The 22,356-nt window shown below is 35.6% G+C and overlaps 1 protein-coding gene across 5 annotated transcripts in view; it reads right to left on the bottom strand.

The window, feature by feature from the left end:
- GRIK2 (glutamate ionotropic receptor kainate type subunit 2) overlaps positions 1-22,356 on the bottom strand; it is a 371,621-nt gene that overhangs the window by 20,959 nt on the left and 328,306 nt on the right. For all 5 annotated transcript variants that reach the window (XM_040697879.2, XM_040697878.2, XM_040697877.2 and 2 more), the window contains one exon: positions 14,357-14,582. In XM_040697879.2, the coding sequence (XP_040553813.1) occupies positions 14,357-14,582 (226 nt within the window). The remainder of the gene's footprint in view (positions 1-14,356; positions 14,583-22,356) is intronic.

Below are 22,356 nucleotides of genomic sequence, written 5' to 3' on the forward strand. Positions count from 1 at the left end.
CTGATTTGCATTAGGTTTCCACTCTTGTTTTCAGTATATAGGTAATACCATCTATTTTTCATTTATTATTTATGCATTCTAAGGACTAGTTTTGTAAAAACATAAATTCTAGTGCCTTCTAAGTACTTAAAAATGAACTAAGGGAGGAATTCATAAACCGAAACCATAAAGCACAGAATAATCCTATCTACAATTAGTTAATTTTGTAAGGATTGTGTTTAAACTATACATCTGAATAGTGACTCGGTTCAAGAACTTTTGCATCACTTTCTGTTGGCGATTTGCAAAAAATTTGGACAAGTATTTGTGTAGTTAACAGATTATAAGGCTTTTGGTTTTCCTATGGCAATATTTGCATTTGTTACAGCTTGTCTTAAAAATAGTAATATTACAAATAAGAATTAATTTTCGATATGCAACATGGTATACTGTTGATATTAAATGAAGTATTTAAAATATTCTACCTTTGAAAAAAACTAGCATTCATTTTTACAATTCCATTCTTTTACTGAAAGATTCACAATGATATAAATGCATTGATTCTCATTTTGCAACAGCCTAGGTTAGGTCTGTTGAAACCTAGACAGCTGATATTTGGAAAAAGTTAACTCAGAACCCGGAAATGGCTAAAAGTTTCATGGTCTGATCAGTGGATGAGAGTACGTACAAAGCATCCAAATTACACACTTAAAACTACAGTTTTCCCTCCAGAAATGAAAAATGTCTACAAGTAAATATAAAAGGTTTTGTAATATTACTGGTAATTTTCACCATTGTTCCTATCACAAGATGATAGGAAAGATGAATTAAGCCATTTCATGAAGTATTGCATGAAGGTCATGTACTGTTTGTGTGTTTTTTTAATGCAAAATATTTCACTGAAGAGAATTCACTGTACAGAGAGAAAAAATAAAATGTGAACAGAAACTGGTGTGCTCCTTGATAAATGCATATGTAGATACACAAAAAAATAAATATAGTACCTGGAAGAATGGCACAATGAAGCAGAAATTACAAAAAATAAATTCATTAAATGAGAATAAAATATCAGATTCATAGAAAGCACAAGTAATGTTAATTTTCACGTGCAGAAAAGTGAAACTCATATGTCAATGAAATGACCTATTGTTGGAAAAAATCTTACTAATTTGTGCACAGATAATTACTTGGACATGAGCGGGAAGCAGCAATACAGACACCAAGATATTTAGAACTACATCCTAACCTCAAGGAACAAGATAAAAATACAGTTTTCCATTGATTGTGTAAGAAAAAGAGATGCTGTGTGGAAATATCAGGCTTATTCTTTCCCTTCTTCCCCAGGTTTTTCTGTCTTCTTTTCTCTGTTGACTCCATGAACCATCCCCATGATACACTAGTACTAGTGGGACTACAGAGAAAATCATACATTATTTGCTAGTCCCACTTTAGTTACAATCTATAGGAATGAGAATTTCTGCTGGAAGAATTTTAATTCCTTCTCTCTATTTACACAGCTTATGGAGACCTTAATACCTGTCCATGATCAACAAAATGAATGAGGGATGCAATAATTTGCAATAACTTAAATATGAAAATTTAAAACGTAAGTGAAATATAAAATATAAAATTCTGTCTGAAGTATCTATACCTAGCTAAGGTAACAAAGTCTCAGAAATACTGAAGTTATATTTAGATAAGTTTTCTTTCCTGAAGTCTCAGCACATATAGATTTATGCATATATTTAGATGTTTAGTCATGACTTATGAACACATAATGTTGATATATTGAGTCTTCACTGTATATAGATTAATATATTGAAATCCTGCTGATCTGGCTGGTCTTCAGAATACTTCGTGCTAAGCTATAATTTAATTAAATCTTCTGCCTGATTATTTATTTATTTATTTATTTTCCAATAAAAGACAAAAGGATTTGGAACATACTGGGTTACTGGGACCTGTAGAACTGAATTTGGCTCAAAGTAAATAAAAGGGAATGGTAGCATTTCACAAAGTCATTAAAAACTGCTGAAATAGGAACTTGTTTGTTTCATTATTCCAGGTGAATTTTATAATGAGAAATTGCTGTAAATTGTTTGATATTTTGAAATATGGATGTTTGTGCCCATATGACTTAGTTACAATAATTTTTATTTACTAGACAGACTGAAAAATCCAATTTGACTAGTTCTACATCATTTATAGCCTCTTTTATTGCTGTTATGTTTCCCTTGTTATTAAAAACAAGACTGACTGTTTTATCTTGTAACATTATTTAATGTTCTATTTTTTCTTTGCCTAAGCAAGAGGAAATTAACTAGGAATACACTATCATAATCAGTACCTTATTTATTTTCAGTATGAACTGAATAGATGCTTAGCCTGTGAGGAACCATAGAAAAACTCCTTCCTGATGCAGGGCCTCATGTATCACCAGCCCTGAAACACATTCCAGGAATATGTAGCATACTCAGCACTCAGTAATAAAGGCTGTCAGTCAAATTTACAGCATGCCATAGGAGAGATTCCTCTCCTGTGCAGCTCAGGGGCACCAGGTATAGTAGAAGCACTTTAACTCCACAGAAATGTTTTTATTTTGAAAGTCATAGGTAGTCTTTCTCCCTAGCACAAAATCCTCTCTAACTTGTATAAAGAGAAGTAATAAAGAAGAGTCAACATAGTTTGGTTTGTCCCTCCTGCCTGTGGATTCAGAAGTTACCAATCAACATCTGAAGAAAGTCAGGAATTTTGGCAATTCACAGTTCCTGGATTCAGCATAAACTAATTTTCCCATTCCTTGGGATCACTGAATATTATTTCCATATCATGGAGTAATACTATTGCAATAATTGTGTATTTGATGGACTGAAATTCTTTGGCAATAATAGAAAACAAGCAGCACATGACATTGAAGCAATGAATCAAAAGAAAAAGTAATATTTCCTGCAAACTCAAAAAAGGAGAAGATCCTTCTTTATCTCAGTTTCAGACTTTTGATCAATTCCAAGTGAATGAGAAAGGCTCATCACCCAGATACTTAAGGATGTTCATGCTCTGAGATCTCAACATAATAAACAAATAAATAAACAAACAAATAAATAAAAAACTAAAAATTATGCCATTGAGATGTCCTCAGATGCAAAACAAGCCACTTGCACAAGAAATATCAATTAGCCTGATATTTTTAAGAGTATAGAATAAGCCAGCTATCAGTGTATTACACTATGGAATGGATGTGAGATATTCAAAAGCCATCTGGCTGTGGTCCTGGGCAATTGATTCCAGGTGGCCCTACTTGAACAGAGTGTTTGGAGCAGATGACCTCCAGAGGTATCTTTCAAACTCAACTATTCTGTGATTTTGTGAAATGCAGCTTTGAAAACAAATTTCCTTTATGATGTTAAGTGAAGTGAAGCAAGCCAGTTTTTCCAGTTTAATCCTCCCAGTATATAAGAAAAGATTTCTCTTCCCCAGTTACATGGTATAAGTGACTAATGATGAAAGGCAGTCTGCTCTTGGTGGATCTTTGGGAAATGGAGACACAGGAGACATCATCTGTGTCCCTCAGGTGAGAATAAGAATCCTTAAATATTCAGAGTGCTTAAAAACACTGCCTATTGTATAGGCCTCCAGAGGCCTATAATTGTGTTGTCTGTCTGTAAGACACCATGACCGATTTAAAGCCACATTGCTACTCTTGTCATTTATTCTAGCTACTGTTCTGAATTCTATCCTTAAAAGTGTAAATAGATGAGATAGGAAGAATTCAGATTTATGAAGAATTTTCAGTTTCAAATTTCTTTTCCATTACAAAGGAATCATTTGTGTGCTAAAACTGTGATGTGTTTGGCTCAAACTAAATGACAGCCAGGAGCATATATTTACATCTTTGTGTGCAAATTCAAGTCATAGTTCAAAGAGAACAATCTTGATTCTAAAATTAAAAAATCCAAAATACTTTCATTGCAAAAATGTTCCATTTCAGTACTGTGAAGGGCAGAAATTTGGAAGTGACCAGTAGAAACTGTCTAGCTCACTGCAGTGGCTCAAAGCAATAGCAGCTTGTCCAGGGCAGGTTGCCCAGTTGAGTTCACAGAATCACAGAATAGCTTTAACTGGGAGAGACCTTGAAGATCACCTTGAATGCCTCTCTGGGCAAACTTTCAGCCTGTTCCAGTGTCCAACCATACTCACTGTAAAGAAGTTTACTGTTGTAGGGTTTTTCTTCATTTGTTCATTGTTTGTTCAGTTTATCCAAAATGTTGCTTGTCTTGGTGCAAGGTAACAGGGAAAAAAGTCTGGCTTTGTCCACAATATTTTCACCGTCATGTATTTATACACATGATATTTATACACATAGTGGATAATATCCACTTTAAGACTTTTTCTCTACCCCAAGCAGAGCAGTACCCTCTCTATTCTCTCCTGCAGCTTTCAGAAAGGCAGTGGGCAGTATGATTTCAGTTATCACCTATCCCTCAGTATAACCTTATAGCATTGCAATTATACCTAAGGACTCTGGGGGATGAGGAGAGAAGGAGTAATATTTATTCAGGAAATGTGAGACAGATGCAATTAAGAGTTGATGCTGCAGCTTTTACAGAATGAGAAAACCTAAAAACATGTAAGCATTATGTGCTGGGATGCAACACAGTAGTTTGTTTCTGTTTAGGTGGTAATATACCAGAACAGAGACATTTTATGTAAGTAGATGAGCCTTTGACATTGCAGCACATATATAAGGTCCTAACCACCATAATGCCAACACTGAGGTTTGAGAAATGTCTTTGCTTCAGCTACATGTGTCCAATAAAATCCTACTCAAAGCTCTACTTCTCTGAGTCTGCTCACAACAAGTACTGTAAACCGAGTGTTTTGGCAAGCCTTTATTAATATAAAGAATTGTCTCCTACCATGCCTCAACACACTCATACTTCTGAGGTAACTATAAAAATGCAGTTCTTTCATCAAATATTTTAGCTACACAATCACACATTTCAGCAACAATAAATTAACTGCTCAAGCAGTTGAAATTCTCAAATTAGTTTCAGTACATTGTTTGACGTGCATAAAAATAAATAATAGGCATCTAATTTTTTTCTGCATGTTCAGCTAATGAAGACAAATACATTAATTTGTTTTAGTTACTGAAGAACTGAAGAACTGCAGTTTTATACGTGTAAAAGTGACTAATATTACAGTACAAATTATATGAAGAATTACAGATTAAGTGCAGGCAAGCAGAAGAAAAAGGCCTCCTGTCTTGGTATATGGCTTCATGTTTATTCCTACAGAGACAGATCTGTTTAAATCTCAAGCCTCCAAGACCTGGTAAAAAAAAAAGTTCATATTATATAATTTGCATAGCTCGATTTTAATAAGTAGCTTCAAGAAAACTAGGGGATTTTAACAATAAAACCAAATGAGATACTCAGGTTATCATTGCTTAGAAATTAGGAGTGGGGTTTTTTGCTCATTTTTATTATTGCTGTTTTTATTTGTTTTTTGTATTTTGTCTGTTGCTTTCTTTGTTTTGTAGTGCTTTAGATTTTGAAAACTAAAGGCAGGGGATAAAGTCTATACTCTTAGTAGTGAAATTCAGAGTGCAAATTTTTATCATTTTATCATTTCTCTTTTTTAGCCTCATTTCTTACTACTTTTAAAGTAAAACTTTTTCTTTTCTTTTTTTTCTTTTTTTTTGGCCACTGAAAGATCCATGGTACCTTCCGCAGCTATCACAGAACAGGGAATGCCTTTAGACTCAGTGTAATATTTAGCTGTTCAGAAACTCCAATTCCATTTCCACATCTCAGATGGCATGCTGTCACTTCTTCCTTCCTACTATGACTAGTGTTCACCTGGCCTCATTAGTGTGTAGGCAGATAAGCACAAAGTAAATTGTCTGTGAAAAAAAAAAAGTAAACTATTTTGCAAGTTTAAGTCACTAGACCAGCTCACATCAGTTTTTGCAAAATGCAAGAACCCTATGCCAACTTAAAATGTCTGTGAAAACTCAGCCTTACTTTCTTACTCAGATATTTTACGGATTAAAATGGCATGCCTTTTTTTGTTTTTCAACACTTTTTTAGAGAAAAAAATGTCACTTCTTTTCTGCAAATCTGTCCCCTGAAAGTAATTGGAAGTATGGGAGAGAACTTCATCTTGTAACCAAGAAGACAAGAACTGTCAAAACTGAGCACTAGCATGAATTAGAATAATGTGATTGGCCTGATGACACTCCCTACACTAAAAGACATTGGGAACATTTAAATAAAGCCATGGGTACTCAGTGACTGAAATAAGAATTTCCCCCAAAACTCTTTCAGGGAGTTTTACAATATTGTCTTAGAATAAAAGCATCAAAGGAAAAAAAAAAATTAGAAAAATTAGAAAAAAAAAAGGACACCCAAATACTCATCTGTATCTTCAGAACAGGTTAACTGCAGGATAACTATAGTATATATCCTCAATCATTCGGAGCTTAAAGAACAGTTTGTTCCCTACTTTAGCAGCTTTTATATAATGTTTGACTATGTTTGACTATGGACAACTGTACCTTCAATTCTTTTTTATAAAATTTCGGGAGTTTCATACTTTAATCTTGGTCAAGCTGGACTTCATCTTGCCACAGTTGCATGCACCTAGAGCAGGAAAAATTTCTAGCATCACTATGTTCTAAATATGTAATGATATAATAGATTTCTTTTCTGAAAAACGTTGGCTCTTCTTTGAAACATTAACCTGGATGTAAAAACTGAAACATTAACCTGGATGTAAAAACTGCTTAGAAAGAAAAATTTATTTCAGACATATAGCTGTAGAATTTAAGGCTTTGGTCTTTTAAAAGTGAGACAAAATTGAGGAGGCAAGATCCTACACATCTGTAGGATACTGAAGTATTATTTCTTACAAAGCATTTACTCCAATTTTTAATTTGCAAACAAGCTTTGTATGTAAACTAATTTTTGGTTGATTACAAAAGAAGGCTGCAAACCTCTGACTAGAATGATAAATGAAGCAAGACAGCAGGCTGAACAAATTCTGAGAGAAGAATAAAGGAGGCTGTTTTGAGATCATCCTCATAATATTATTTTTAAATGTCCTCTGTATATTTGGGAAATAAGAGTAATTTAATTCCTTTTTAAAGAAAAAAAAAACATTTGTTTTAATCTTTGAAATATCAAGTGTATTTTAAAAGCTTTTGTTCTTAAGCAATTTATATACCCCACTGTGCCTCTATTTAAATATTTCTATAGTTGGAAACACTTAAAAAAATGGCATGTAATGAAATCTTTTGTAAAATACATGCATTAAGGCTGTGGTCAGATCAACTAAAAAATTTCAATATTATGAAAAATAAACTTTTACTGAGAGTACTTTTTTTTATGTCACTCCTAAGAAACATAAGTAATACTTGTAAATCAGATGACCTCCAGTGCTATAGGATGCAACATGATAATTGTTACATGTTTGCTGATTATGCTATTTGTTCAAATTCTATCTGAATCCAGCAGCTTCTCACTGGGTAGGAAAAAGAGTATTGTAGTGCATTTAGTAATGGCTTAGATATATATGAATAATTCACGAAGTCAAAGAGAAGATGTGAAATAGCAGATCATACATTACTGCCTGAAAACCTTTTACTTTTTCTTTCTTTCTTTCTTTGTTTTAATGAACTCTTTAATTTAAAGGGGTGGAGTGTGACATTCTATTTCTAGATTCTATGTCTGATGAAATTACATGAATACTACAGTCTTCAAAACACACTTACTCCAAACAGCATTTTAATTACTTGCTACACAACTGTCTAAAATTCAGAAAAGATTAATAAATAAATAAGTAAATAAGTAAATAGAGTGAGAAAGACAACCCTATTATTGGCTCTGATTTATCAAAAATAAAAGATTTTAATTCCTAAGCAAGTAAAAAATGTTGAGTTAAATGACATTGTGCAAGAGTAAATAAACACACTTTTGTGTGCAAGTGATCTTCCTATTATATTAGTGATTTGCACATCATTATTTTAGTCAAACAAAGAGACTTTTTGGAAGTCATACAGAAGTTGGGCAAATGTGGGATATTTTTAAGAAATAAGAGAAATATATTGTAAACAAAGTCTTTTTTTTCCACAAAAACAAAAACAAACAAAGAAAAAATAAACCACAGCCCTTATCTGTCAAGGTTTGGAGCAGGGGCTGCAGGGGTGGGCTCTGTGAGGAGAGCCCAGAGCTGCCTGTGTGAGAGCAGAGCCAGCTCCAGCGGCTCCAAAGGGACCGCCGCTGCCAGAGCTGAGCCGTTAGCGACGCTGGGTGCGCTCCGCGAGAAGAGATGGAAGGAAGGGCAATCTGCTGTCCCATGGATACCCCCGCAGGAGCGGCCCGGGCCGGAGCTGCAGCCCGTGGGGAGCGGCCCGCAGTGGGGCGGGAGGGTTGGAGGACCTGCACCCGTAGGGACCCGTGTGATGCAGTGGCTGAAGGGTACGGTACGGAGCAGTGTTGAGGTGGTACTGGGCGTGCTGCAGCCCGTGGGCAGGCCACGTGGAATCAAGTCGGGAAGGATGGCAGGGACCCACCTGGAGCAGGGGCAGAGATGACCATGGAGGAACAGTAGACATGAGACTTTGAAGACTGACCACAGCCCCCATTTCTTCCTACATATATAAGGGAGTGGATGGGAGAAAGTGTTGTTTGGGCAACAAAAGTGGTGAAAGATCTGGAGTGCAAGACGTGAGGAGTGGCTGAAGTCTCTTGGTTTGTTCAGCCTCTTGATCTACAGCTTCTGCACAAGGAAGGAGGACGGGTGGGTGCTGATCTTTTCTCTCTGATGACAGTGACAGACCCGAAGGAATGGCATGGAGTTGTGTTAGGAGGGGTAGGTTGAATTATAGGAAAAGGTTCATGACCAAGAGAGAGGTTAGGTACTAGAAAAGGATCCCCAGGGCTGTGGTAATGCCAGTAAGCCTAACAGTAAGCCTAATTTGGACAGTGCTTTCAGAAAAAAAAGGTGGACTTGATGATTCTTGTGGGTCCCTTTCCAACTCAGGATATTCTATGATTCTATAATTAGCTTGCTTTAGTTCTTACTGATCTAGTCTTCTAGTAATAGGCAGTAAATTAAATTAATCTCTCTATGCTGAATCTGTTTTGCCCATGACAGTAATTGGTAAGTGATGTCCCTTTATTTATATTAGTCTGAGATTTTTCATCATATACTGTTGAGGAGCTAGTGGCATGGTGTAACTTCACTGTCTATCAGTGTGAAACCTCTGGACGTTAGGATTTACAGTGAAGCCAACTTCACTAAGAATGGCACCTTTGAATCAATACCACATGAAAGCCTAGAAGTTTTGTTCCATTCTTTGAACTTAAGTGGCTATGCAAATATCTAGTGCCCATGGCCAATGCATCTCTGCTGGAAAGCTTTTGACATGCGAGGTATGACTTGTTTGTATCACAGCAGCTGTGAGCTTTCTGTTGTGAATATATAAATACACAGCATGCAGATATATTTACATGAAAAAAAAATCGATACTTGGATGTGGTTTCAAGGTTATTGAAGGTTTTTTTTCAATTCCATGAAAATTAGTTTGATGATGAAATGTTGGTTGCTAATTGCATTTCTATGTTGACCCAAAAATTACATTTTTATCTTGACCCAAAAATATACTGTTTAATTTCATTTGTGTCTTGAGAGTTTTATTTTCTCTCCAAGTACAGCAAAGTACCTCGATATTGTAAATGGAGAACATATTTCCTTTCTTAAAAAAATTTATGATAACTAATATTAAATATATGTGCCTTATACTTTTTCTTTTGGGACATCTTGGAATGATGGGACCATGGAATGATCAGGGATAAGAATAACAGTATGCTGTGGTAAGAAAAGACGTAGTTTGATCACAGCAAGAGAAAAGGCATAAACTAGTCAAAGTGAAGAGTGTTATTTAATAGATCTCACACACTATGTTTTACAGCTGAGAAATTATAAATAGTGCCATTTATTTTCTTGTAAATTTTATCTCACAGAGATCCCTTACTATTTTGCATTTCTTAATACTTAGAATAAATGCTCTTTATTAGGGTTGCTTACACCCCATAATTTTTCAATTTCATAATGTCAAATTTATTACTTTGCGTGCATCTCCACAGACACACATTCTCTCTGGCATGTTTCAGACAGTCCTGTGCTATTACCTTGTCTGAAAGGTGCATGCTCAGTAGATCTCCTCATATGGAGTGGGTTTGACATATACAATTGTCAGCCACTTATGTACTCAAGGTTGAACAGAGGAACAAGGGGCAATTCAGCTGAAAATATGCCAAAGTAAGGCAGAAAGTAGCCAGCTGTCTACCATGCTGAAAAGAAAATTTTGAAAAACAATAACATGACACTACTTGAGATAGATGGATAGATGGAGAAGTGCTTTTTTTTTTTTGCAAGATGATTTCAAAATATGTTTCTTCCAATTTGAAAGTAAAAAAAAAGTGGCTTTGTAGACAATTAATGCCTTAATATAGAGTGCACGTAAGCTAAATTTTTGATCTTTCTTGTGGTTCACTTCAGATAGACAACAATCTTAATACTCAAAATGGGAAATAGTATTTGTCACGTACTATTAGTCTAGTTTACAGTACTTTGTGTTGACCAAATGCAAGTCATACCAGGTCTGTTCATGTAAGTCATAAAATGTATATTGCTGCATAGACTACGTCTTTTTGAAAACAAAGTTCTGTTTGATCAGATCAGAAGTACATGAAAGTATCATACACATTTATCTCAGCTGGGATTCATTCAGAATAAACTCAGTTTTTAATACCTTTGTCATGCATGGTGAAGAAATGGGACATTTAAAACTAATAGAGGTGATTATGACTTTAGAGGACCTATCATTAAATGTAAAATTATCGTTATATGTAAAATTTTTGCATACCCAAGCAGTATGATACTTTTTCTGTCTTTCCCCCCCTCACATTCTTACATTCTGCTTTTCTCCCTTCCCCTCTTTCTCCTTCCCTTTCTTAAACTAATATCAACCTTGGATGCTGAGGTGCATGCACACACAAAGCCAAATTCCAACCATTACGATGAATACATATGTATTTCTGAAAATATCTAACTGTACATAATGCACAATTACATATTAATTATCAGAAATATCTCATGCATTGTACTTCCAAGATTTCAATTATATACAAAGCTGCTACCTTAATTTTTAAATGTAAATCATGAGAGTGGGTCATTCCATCTGCAACTTATCAAATTCATTGTCTGTAGCTTATTTTTTGTGTCATATGTGACATGTTAAATAAAGCTGAAAGCAAAGATAACATATACAGCGTTGCCTCACACCTCTTCCAAACATCAGTGAATTCTGTTAATTTTAAAGGTGTGCACTAGTTCTTCTATGTGCCCAAAGTACACTATCAATTTCCCACATCATGGCTACATTTTAGCACACTAAACTTTGTTTTCTTCACACATGCTTTCACAATACTAAAACTTCAATGAGGATTAAAGCAGACTTCATTTCTTTAGTGTGTGGAAAGAATCGATGCCCATGTACTTCCTGAACTTCTGTTTTTTTGTTTGTTTGTTTGTTTGTTTTTTCTTTTTTTCTCCTCATTTTATACAATTTTGTGTCTCTGAATGCAAAGCTTCTACTGCAGTGTTCTAAGCTGCTGCCATATTTAGGAGTTTTGCATTTTCCAAATGATTATCATATCATAAACTACTATCATGCTTTTCTGTTTGGAAAGCTTTTACCTCTCCTGCTTGTAGCTTCCTGGACTCAAGCAAATTATATTCTCACTATTCCTCTATTAGCCATCATGGAACTTTCTTTGATGTAGTTTGGCAAAAGTAACCATACTCATTCTACTTTATTTGGCATAAAGTCTATAACAACCATATTCTACAGAATTGATCTTTCATGAAAATATTTCTGCCACTTTAATACACTATTCCAAGAGATAAACCAGATGTTTTTATAAATTTGGGAAGATGACATCAACAGCTTTCAGATAACATGCCTCTATCTGAACAAATTCCATGTTTTTCTATTCAGAGACATGCTTGAAACTAGCTTCCCAAAGAGGGACGAGCAGTAATTTGTGCTTTGTTTGTGAAATCATTATCCTGCAGTTTCTCAAGCACTTGACAAGTTACTCTTTGGATTATTGACCCTAAAGAGATATCGCTCAATTTCGTATCTATAAACATCTTCCATAATCATGAAATAATTTATACTTCTCAAAATTTAACTATGCAAAAAGGTCCTTTAAAGACTATGGAGTTAATTTTTCCTGTAGAAATGAGTTTAATTATATATGATACAATATATGGCTTAATTTTGTATTACACACATCTTTATAGTATCTTTTTGCTTCAGCAGAGCAATATATTTCACAAAATACTCGATCAGGCACTATAGATATTTTTTTCCTAAGGTTTCCCTTACTACTGCAGAGGCAACCTAGTCTCCTTCCTCTGAGACTACACAGTTATACAGAGAATACAAAACATTTATAAATGTTAGTTCATACATCTGGATAGCTTTTCATAAGTACTGTGCAAAGAAAGGATTAATCTCTTATTCTTAGCTGTCCTGATAAATCTCCAAATGCTGTTTTAATTTACCTTTAAACCTTTTATGAAAATCTTAATTGAGATCTTATTTTATGAAGGCCTCACCTGTTTTACAGGTCTTTAAATATTTTTGTAAATTTACCACTGTTTGAAGTCTTGTTTTTCCCTCCTTTGGTAATCTCTGATTCCTATGTGTCCTCTACTTGTCTCGTTTTGGTTACAAGACAATTGTCAGCTAAAAGATCCCCTTTTACAACTCTGTTGTTTCTCTTGAATAGTATAGAAATAGAATAGAAAAATCTGATAATTCTTTTTATTACTTGTTGTAGATTGTTGAGTGCTGAATAACGTCTTTGATACAAATCAAAATAAATGAAGAAACGTACTTCTAATGCCTGCTCTCCCTGAATAAAGTAGGATACAAAGCCAAAAGGACAGTTTACTTACTGAGACATAATTGTCTCTTTACATCCAATTATCTTTTTTTCTCTAAATCTTTACTGATCACTCTAGAAGTTTGCTTTTTTTGTTTGTTTGTTTGTTTTGTTTTGTTTTTCATTTGTTTTCTCAATAGAATATGATTTTTAAAAAAGGTACATTTAAAGGTGCATTAAAACTAAATGCCTAGCAACTAATTGTTTAAAGACAAAATGAACAGAATCATAATTTCTTCAGTAGATATCAATTACATATCTAATTACTGAAATCACTAAAATTTAAACAATTTTAAGGTAAATATTTACAGTATGCATGAAATGTTTCGTATTACTAGATACCACTTTATGCTATACATTCCAGTAATGTTTATCACTTAACCTTCCTTATCGTGTTCTTAATATACAATATTATAGTCAACTTTACCCACATTATGGTTTAATATAATACTAACACAAATAAAATCAGTAACAAGTATAAGAACTATATGAGAAACAAAAACAAACGAACACATAAAGCATATGCATATAAACAACAAAACAATACATTCTCCTTAAAAATAAATTTAAAACAAAACAAATATCAGTCTTGCAAAAACATCTTCAGAACAATATTATAATATTAAGTAGGATCACTGAGCAGTATTCCTATGTATTCTGAAGTCAAAAGTTGGATCTTCAGTTCATGTCTTTCTGCAGACAATGGGAACTCAGAACATCTGTGCTTGCTGAATCTCATGCTATGGATTCTAGAAAACATTGATTGTATTTGGCTTCTAATTTTGCAGCCAAATTTTTGTACACAGTCAGAAACACCTGACGCAAATAATATTTACTGAATTGGAATTGTTTTACAAAAGCGAATTCCCCAAAGTTAACTTAATATTTCTTCTGTTTGTGGATTATACACAGCATGCTATGGAATCTTTCCTCTTAAGAATCTTAGTGTTTAGCTTTCTCACCATAGATGCTTCACATCATCAGCTTTTGCTACTGAAAAATTTGAAAAAACAGTAGCACTTCATTCTCTAAACAGAGTTCAACATTTAGAAAATATTGATAAGTATAAGAGCTGTGGAAGATAATTTTATTATTTTTGAGGATATGGAAGGAATCATGTAAGACAATTATCATATAAAAAATGGCCAATTTCTTCAAATAACTGTCTTTTTTCTATTTAGATAGTGAAATACAATCCACAAATGCTGATAAAATACACTGTGTTTTTCTTTAGATAGGAAAAACAGAATGAAAGGAATGCTAATAACGCAGAGGAAGCAACAGTATATTGCAGCTTTTCTATTGTAGCAACAAGGATTAATGAAGAGAGATCAATGAATTGACATATAACCTACCCATGGGAGTTCCCACACCATAACCTTTTGAGTCTATCAGGCCTCCAATCTGTGTTAGGTTACAGTTCCTCTGTGTGACAAATTCAATGGTTGTCGACTCCATTAAAAACGCATAGTCGGAGGTAAGCACACGCTGGATGCCTTCTTCATTGCTTTTGACAAGTACTGACTGCCTCCTGCTACTCATGAAGGCCCACATCTTATCATAAGTGGAGATTTTGGATTTCTGAAAGACAAATATTAGATGAAACAGTAATAAGGATAAAATACTTTCAAGAGCGAATGCAAATTCCAGACCTACACATTATTCTTATCATATTTTATTACATGTGCCAGATTTTACAACAGCAAATGTAAGAGTGCCTATATATTTCATCTCATCTGTGGAAAACAAAGCAGATGGACACATTCTCAAGAAAATGCATTATATTTATAGTTAATCTATTTTTCATTCTGTACACGTTTTTATTTATGTAGAGGGAAAACCTAAAAGTATTTAAAGTCAGTGAAAAACTATTACGGATTTTATTATAGATAGGTTTATCAACAGTGTTGGTGAATTTCATAGGAGAATCTGTTGTATTCTGGTACATTTGAAATTCTCACTCATATTTCAATCATTCACCTACTCTTGAGCACTTCTAAAAACCTACTGCACAGTGTAGCAGCTTGCAGTAATCAAAGCGCTTACAGATGGCAATGTATGGAGAAAAACAGTCATGAGGAAGAAGGCAACAAATATACAATTTGCCACACTCTAGTCATTAATTTGTCATTACAAAATTAACAGCTAAAAGTCTAAAAGTCCAAAAGTTCAATATGTATCTATTGCTTTAGTATTCCCTGAATGCAATGCACTATTGTGTTGTGGATGAGAAAGAGACAAAGGAGACAACAATTTGGTACAAACTACTGCTGCACAGCTACAGAGGAGTTACTCAGTTACTCCCTTTCTCTACAGATCAGCTAAAAAAAAAAAAAAAAAAAAAAGAATTATTAAGAATTATTACCTTCCCTCACTTTTGTAAAGTATTGTGTAAGAGATAACGATAAATGCTAGACAAAATGAAGACATTAGAACAATTGATCATTTCATATTACATTTGTGACCATGTGCTTAATAATGTTCCAAATTCAAATGTACCAGAAGATGTTCATTAAAGTTATATCTTGCATAGAAAGTAAAATGTAGAGATACAGTATGAGAACTGGTATAATCAGGCTCTTTCAGGCATTTTCATCTTTTAATGTCAGTGTTAAACATAACTTTGCCATCAGCTCTGGTGGAGATACTAGGCAAAGATTGACACTACAAACCTTTCTGAAGTTCCACTGACAGACAGCCATAAAATCTGCCCAAAGGAGAATTAGTAGTGTATGTGGAATGAAAAGAACATTTATTTAGAAAAAAAAAAAAAAAAAAGGAGAAGGAAAGAAAGAAAAAGACAACTTTGTCCCCCTGCTGGGACAGAATCCAAGACTTATTTCAGTGTGCCTGAGGACTTAGCAAAACAAGCATTTGAACTAACTCTAGTGTCAATACTAACAAAACAGAAGACTTCTAGAACTCTGCATGAACACATTATTCCTGTACTGAATGTTATGCGAATGACTGTAAAAGGTTTTAGTAATAATGAAAGAGGAAATCATTTTTTTTTCTTCAGAACATACGGTGAATCCATAGAATTAAGAAGACCAAACAGATATCGTCTCTCTTCATAGGGTTTGTTTTCTCAATCAAATAATTCTTTGAAGCACTTAATACTACAGTATGTGCAGAATAATATACTTTAAGCAATGCACATCGGCTCTGCATTACTATGTAATACAGAAAGAACGGAAAATAAGTATTTTCCAATATTTGTTAAATTTTGTCTGTATTATCATCTATTTTTTTTTTTTTTTTTTGCCGCCATACAATCTTTATTCCACTACTGAAAACAAACATTTAAGCCAATATAAATAATCTGAGTAATATAAGACATTTGCAGAGAAAACAATTTGGGTAAACTGTTAAATTGATGATGCTTGGTGAGAGGAAAAAAAATCACATGAGAGCCATAGTAGAAAATAAAGTAAGAATGAACACACATAAGTACTTCTGCACTTATGTCGCAAAAAACAAACAAACAAACAAACAAACAAAACATTACCAAGATAAAAATATGTTAGCAAAGGGTATGGTTACTCTCTACAAAAGCATGTGAAAAAAAGTCAACACTCTCACAAGGACAGGACATGTTCATTATGATGACTAACTTTATAAATTAGGATGATTCTTTTGAGGAAGGAGGAACAGAAGTCACAAGCAAAATAAAATCAAAGAAAGCTTCTACATAGTAGTATGCTTGCTATAATAATTAAAAAAGAAGTATAAAAATTTTACACAGTTAATGAGGCTGTGGAAGATAACACAAAGTCTAAAGCAAAAGCACACACGACTCTCAATAGAGAAGCTATCTAGGGTGATAGAAAAGGTACAATTGTCTCTTTTTTATCATGTAAGCAAAATACTATAATGTCTGCACCACTTTTTCTGTTCACAGAAATTTGAGGGACTTCCTGCTAGTGAAATCCTTCAATCTGCTCCAGGAGGTGCTGGTTACAATGAAACACATTTGAAATATTTTTACATCAGTGTAAACAGCACAAACAAGAGGAGCTAGAAGTCTTGGCTCAATTTCAGAGCTACAAAATCACTGGTATAAGCAAAATCTGCTGGGAAGAGTCCTGTGACCATTGTGTCCTGATGGATGATTATAGGCTCTTCAGCAGGGATAAGCAAGGCAAGTAATGTGGGGAGTGGCTATCTGTAAAGACTGTATAGAGCTCACAGTTCATGACGACACTGTTGAGATCAGGATCAAGGGACAATCAAATAAAGCGTATGTTGTTGTGGGAGTTTACTATAGGCCACCCAGCCAGCATAATGACACCAATTAATTAAAGAACTAAAATCAGACTTCAGATTGCTTAGGAAGTTAGTTAGTCCCTTGGGAAGCTGCTTTTAAATGCATTGGGATCTAACCATGCATGTCACTTCTAAAGTACCACCTCTTAAGAGCACAGGAACAGGCAATTCCAAAATACCAGAAGTCAAGCAGTTGGAGCAGAGATTGGCTTGGCTGAGCAGGAATCTTCTGATAGAGCTTATGCAGAGCAAAAACAAATACGACCACAGGAACAAAATACGACCAATACACGACAAAATACACAAAAACAAATACGACCATACAAAGATACTGCTTGCCGCTGTAATGAGAAAATTCATGTGGCCAAAGCTCGATTAGAGTTGAAGCTGGCCATTACTGTGGGGGAAATAAAAAGGGCTTTTTAAAATATGTTAACAGAGGACCAAAGATAACATTGGTCCATTTCTTGAGGAGGATGATCACATCACAGATAGGAGCACAGACAAAGCAGAGATGTTTAATGCCTTCTTCCCTACTTTCTTTAACTCTGATGATGGGCTCAAAGACTCTCAGAGAACTGAGTTAGAGAACCATGTCTGCAGTAATGGTGAACTCCCAGCCAGCCCTGAAACTGTGAAGGATTTGCTGCTCAAGCTGGATGTTTATAAGCCTATGAGGCCTGATAGGATTAATCCAAGAATACTCAAAGAGCTGGATTATGTAATCATGACTCTTAATTAATCATGAATCTTAATTATTTTTCAACAGTCTTTGGAATCTGGAGAGGTCCTAGTGAACGGGAAGCTGTCAAATATTATCCAAATTTTCAAGAAAGACAAGAAAGAAGACCCTGAAAATTACAATACTCTCAGTATCACTTGTGCCAGATAAAATTATAGAGAAGATCATTGTTGGACATATTAAAATACATCTCAATGCACACATTGGTCAGAGTCAGCATAAGTTTGCAGGGAGAAGTCCCTGTTAAATTAACTCAATCTCCTAGGTAACCAGGGAAAGCCAGTTGATGTATTCTGTTTGGATTTCAGCAAAGCTTTTGGTACTGATCCTCACAGAATCCTTCTGGACCAAATGTCCAGAATACAGCTAGACAAAAAGATAACTTGATGGTTGAACAGTTCGTTGACAGGTCAGGTTCAAAGGGACATAGTAAATGAGGTTACATCAGGCTGGTGACTAGTCATTAGTAGAGTTCCACAGGACTCCTCTTTAAAGCTTTCATCAGTGACTTGGATGCAGGATTTGAAGGTATATTAAGTAAGCTTGTAAATGACCTTAAATTGAGAGGACCTGATGACTCTCTTGAGGGTAGAGAGGCCTTGCAAAGAGATCATGACAAATTAGAGAGCTGAACAGTCACCAACCACATGAAGTTTTAGAAGAGAAAATTCTGCATCTGGGATGGGGCAAGTTATACTTGTATGGACTAGGGGACAAGAGGGTGGATTCTTGTTGATAGCAAGTTGAATCCAAGTCTGCGTGTGCCCTGGCAGGCAAAAGGGCCAACCATATCCTAGGGTCTATGAGACCCAGAACTGCCAATCAGGTGAGGAAAGGGATTGTCCTGCTATACTCTGAGCTGGTGTGGCCTCACTTCAAGCACTGTGTACAGGTTTGGGCACTGCAATATAGGAAAGACATAAAACTATTAGAGAACATCTACAGGAGGGCTACAAAGACGGTGAAGGGTCCAGAGGAAAAGATGTATGAGGAGTGGCTGAGGTCACTTGGCTTGTTCAGCCCAGAGAAGAAGAGACTGAAAGGAGTCATCATGGTGGCCTATAGCTTCTTCATGAGGGGACTGGATGGGCAGGGACTGAACTCTTCTCTCTGGTGACAGTGACAGGACTCAACGAAACAGCATGGAACTGCATCAGGAAAGGGTCAGGTTGGGTGTTAGGAAAAGGTTTTACACCAGTGAGTGGTCAGGCCCTGGAACAGGCTGCCCAGGGCAGTGGTCATGGCACCAACCCTGACAGATTTCAAAAAGAATTTGGACAACATTCTCGGAAGTATGGTTTGAATTTTGAGCGATCCTGTGCAGAGTCAGGAGTTGGATTCAATGATCCTCATGAGTCAATTCCTACTAAAGATATCTACCATTCCATGGTTCTTCCATCCCCAAAAGGCATTGCTGAAATTATGTCAAAGAAAACAGCCTACCTATTTGTGACTTAAATTCAAAATTGTGTTTAGAAATTCTTACAAAACAATCTGTAGTAAAAGTTAAGAGATTTGTTTTATCCATACCATAGAAGAGTTATTTGAGAAAACAAAACAAAATATTTGATTCAGTAAAATACAATCACAAATGGTTTTCCTCTGTGTTTGAAAAATTACGCAGCAGACTCAACTAACTAAATTCAAGAAGCTGGAACAGTGAAAGGCATTAGAAGCCCATTTGACATTGAACTAAACAGAATGACACCCCAATATGTACATTTTCCTTCTGGTGGTTATGACTGTGTCATTCATGTTGATAGAAGCAGATGCTGTGATTTATGCATTATGTTTCTACCTTCTTTTATCGTGTGCAAATCAGTCTGGTTAATCAACTTACATACTCCATCAAGGAAGTGGATTATTCTCTCTGAGTTACTTCACCATTTTGTGTAATCTAACTGGAAATCACTGCCTCAACATCCAGCTTAATGCAAAATCAACTGGAAATGATGTCTGCGTAAGATAACCTGTGATGACATGATTTATCATGCTTGTGTTCTCCCAGTAATGCTGAAGACAATGCAGAACAGTAAGAAAGCTGTGCCTTGCAACATTTGAATTTCTCTGAATTAAAAAGGAGAATTAATTAACATAGAAGTTGGACATGAAAAGGTTAAACAAATCAAGAAACTTATTTACCTGGTGCATAAAATTGTAGTTCTGACAGTGACATTCAGAATATACCCAGTGAAAATTCTCAGTGTTCTTAAATTAAAGACTATTGGAAGATAACTGTGCATGCTAGAGATCACAAAATAAGGTATGGCAAAGGCTTTAAGTGAGTCTGATGCTATGCATATAAGTGAGGATGGAAACAGGAGAATCATCATTAGGAATATGCTAATATTGTGCCCTGAAGTACTGTCTAGGAAAGACAAATATCTGAGCAGTGAGACTGGAGTAGAGGATAGAAAAATATCAAGATGTTGGATGAATGCCAAAATAAACAAGGATCAAAGGTCAGGGAAGTATACCTCATGATACAAGACAAGATTAGACGATTGCACAGTAAAAATGTGCCAGGCAACTTCTGACCTTTTTCTACAAAGGACTGTGTAGAATGCCTTATTACTGATACATTAATGGAGATATTTGTTTTAATGATGGCATGCAACTTACTTATTGTCTTCTAAAAGCATTTGGATGCAATGAACAATGAACTTTGCTCACAACCATGCAGTATTTTAACATAAAAGAAGTAGTAATAACAAAAGAAAGATTAAATGTAATGAAGATTAAATACCAAATAAATAAATAAATAAATAAGGAGCCCAGTTCCTGTGCATTTTATGAATCTGCTATCCAATACCTGTGAATTTAACAAAGACAATCTTTACATCAAGAAATAAAATGGCAGACTCCCGGTACTTCTACACTATCCCTATTTCTGACAGGGCCTATAGTACCTGTGGCTTTTGTTTTCCTGAGCTCTGCGTTGTAAGTGGACATGAATAACATTTTTTTTAACTAACTTTTTTTTCAAGTTACTGGATTCATGATTTTTTTAAGTCTGAAGGAACGTTTATTCTTACCTTCTGTAAAACACAGAGTGGATTGGTTTGGAAATTATTTGGCAAGAATGTGACTTGGCTGAAGAGGACTTGTGGATTCAAGTGGGCAGTGGGCCAAAGTGACCCTCATGAGGTTCAACAAAGCCCAGTGCAAGTTCTTACACCTGGGTCATGGCAGTCCCCACTACCAGTTCCAACTGGGGAATGTATGGATAGAGCACATCCCTGCTGAAAAGGAACTGGAGGTTACTGGTGGATGGCAAGCTGGACATGAGTCAGCAACATGTCCTCACAGCCCAGAAAGCCAACCGTATCTTGGGCTGCACCAAAAGAATCGTGATCAGCAGGTTGGGGGAGGTGATTCTGTCCCTCTACTCTGCACTGATGGGACCTAATCTGGAGTACCAGGTGTGAAGTGCTCAGTACAGGAGAGACATGGACCTGATGGGGCATGCCCAGAGGAGGGCCACAAAAATTGTCCAAGGGCCACAAAAATTGTCCCCTGCAAGGACAAGCTGAGAGAGCTGAGGCTGTTATGCTTGGAGAAGAGAAGGCTCTGGGGAGATCTGAGAGTGCCCCTTCAGTATCTAACAGGGGGCTGTAAAAAAGAAGAAGACAGATGCTTTAGCAGGGTCTGTTGTAATAGGACACAGGGAAATGGTTTCAAACTAAAAGAGGGGAGATTTAGACTGGATATAAGGACATTTTTTACAATAAAGGTGGTGAGGCATTGGAAGGTGTTGCCCAGAGACGTGATAGAAGCCCTGCACTTAGAGACACTGAGTCAGGCTGGATGAGGCTCTGAGCAACCTGATCTAGCTGTAGTTGTCCCTGTTCATTGCAGAGGAGTTGAACTAGATGACCTTTAAGGATCCCTTCCAACTCAAACAATTCTATGATTCTATGATTAGCAGTAGTAATGAATGCTCCCTCGCAGTGGTAAAAACCAACTGTAGCTTGTATCAGCAAGATTAGAGCAAACAGAATGCAAAATGAAATTATTCCACAGCACCTGACACTTGTCAGGCCATACCAGGAACACTGTGATCCATCAGAGTGTTGGAGATCTTAACTTACAAAGTATAACTGAAGGAAAAGGAGATGTTCAAGCTAAAGAAAGGACTGCATATCACATTCTTTCATTACCTATAGAGAAAATTAGAGGGAATTTGAAGGTATTCTCTTCACTAGGATGCACGGTGATAAAATAAGAGGCAATGGCACAAGAAGCAGTGGCTGAAAGAAAATTCTGTGTGAATATAAGGGTAAAATGTATTCACCATGAGAACAGTTAAGATTTGGCATATATGTAGCCAGGAGAAGTAGTGGAATG

Source organism: Gallus gallus, chromosome 3 (genome assembly GCF_016699485.2).
Source record: "Gallus gallus isolate bGalGal1 chromosome 3, bGalGal1.mat.broiler.GRCg7b, whole genome shotgun sequence".
Taxonomy (NCBI): domain Eukaryota; kingdom Metazoa; phylum Chordata; class Aves; order Galliformes; family Phasianidae; genus Gallus; species Gallus gallus.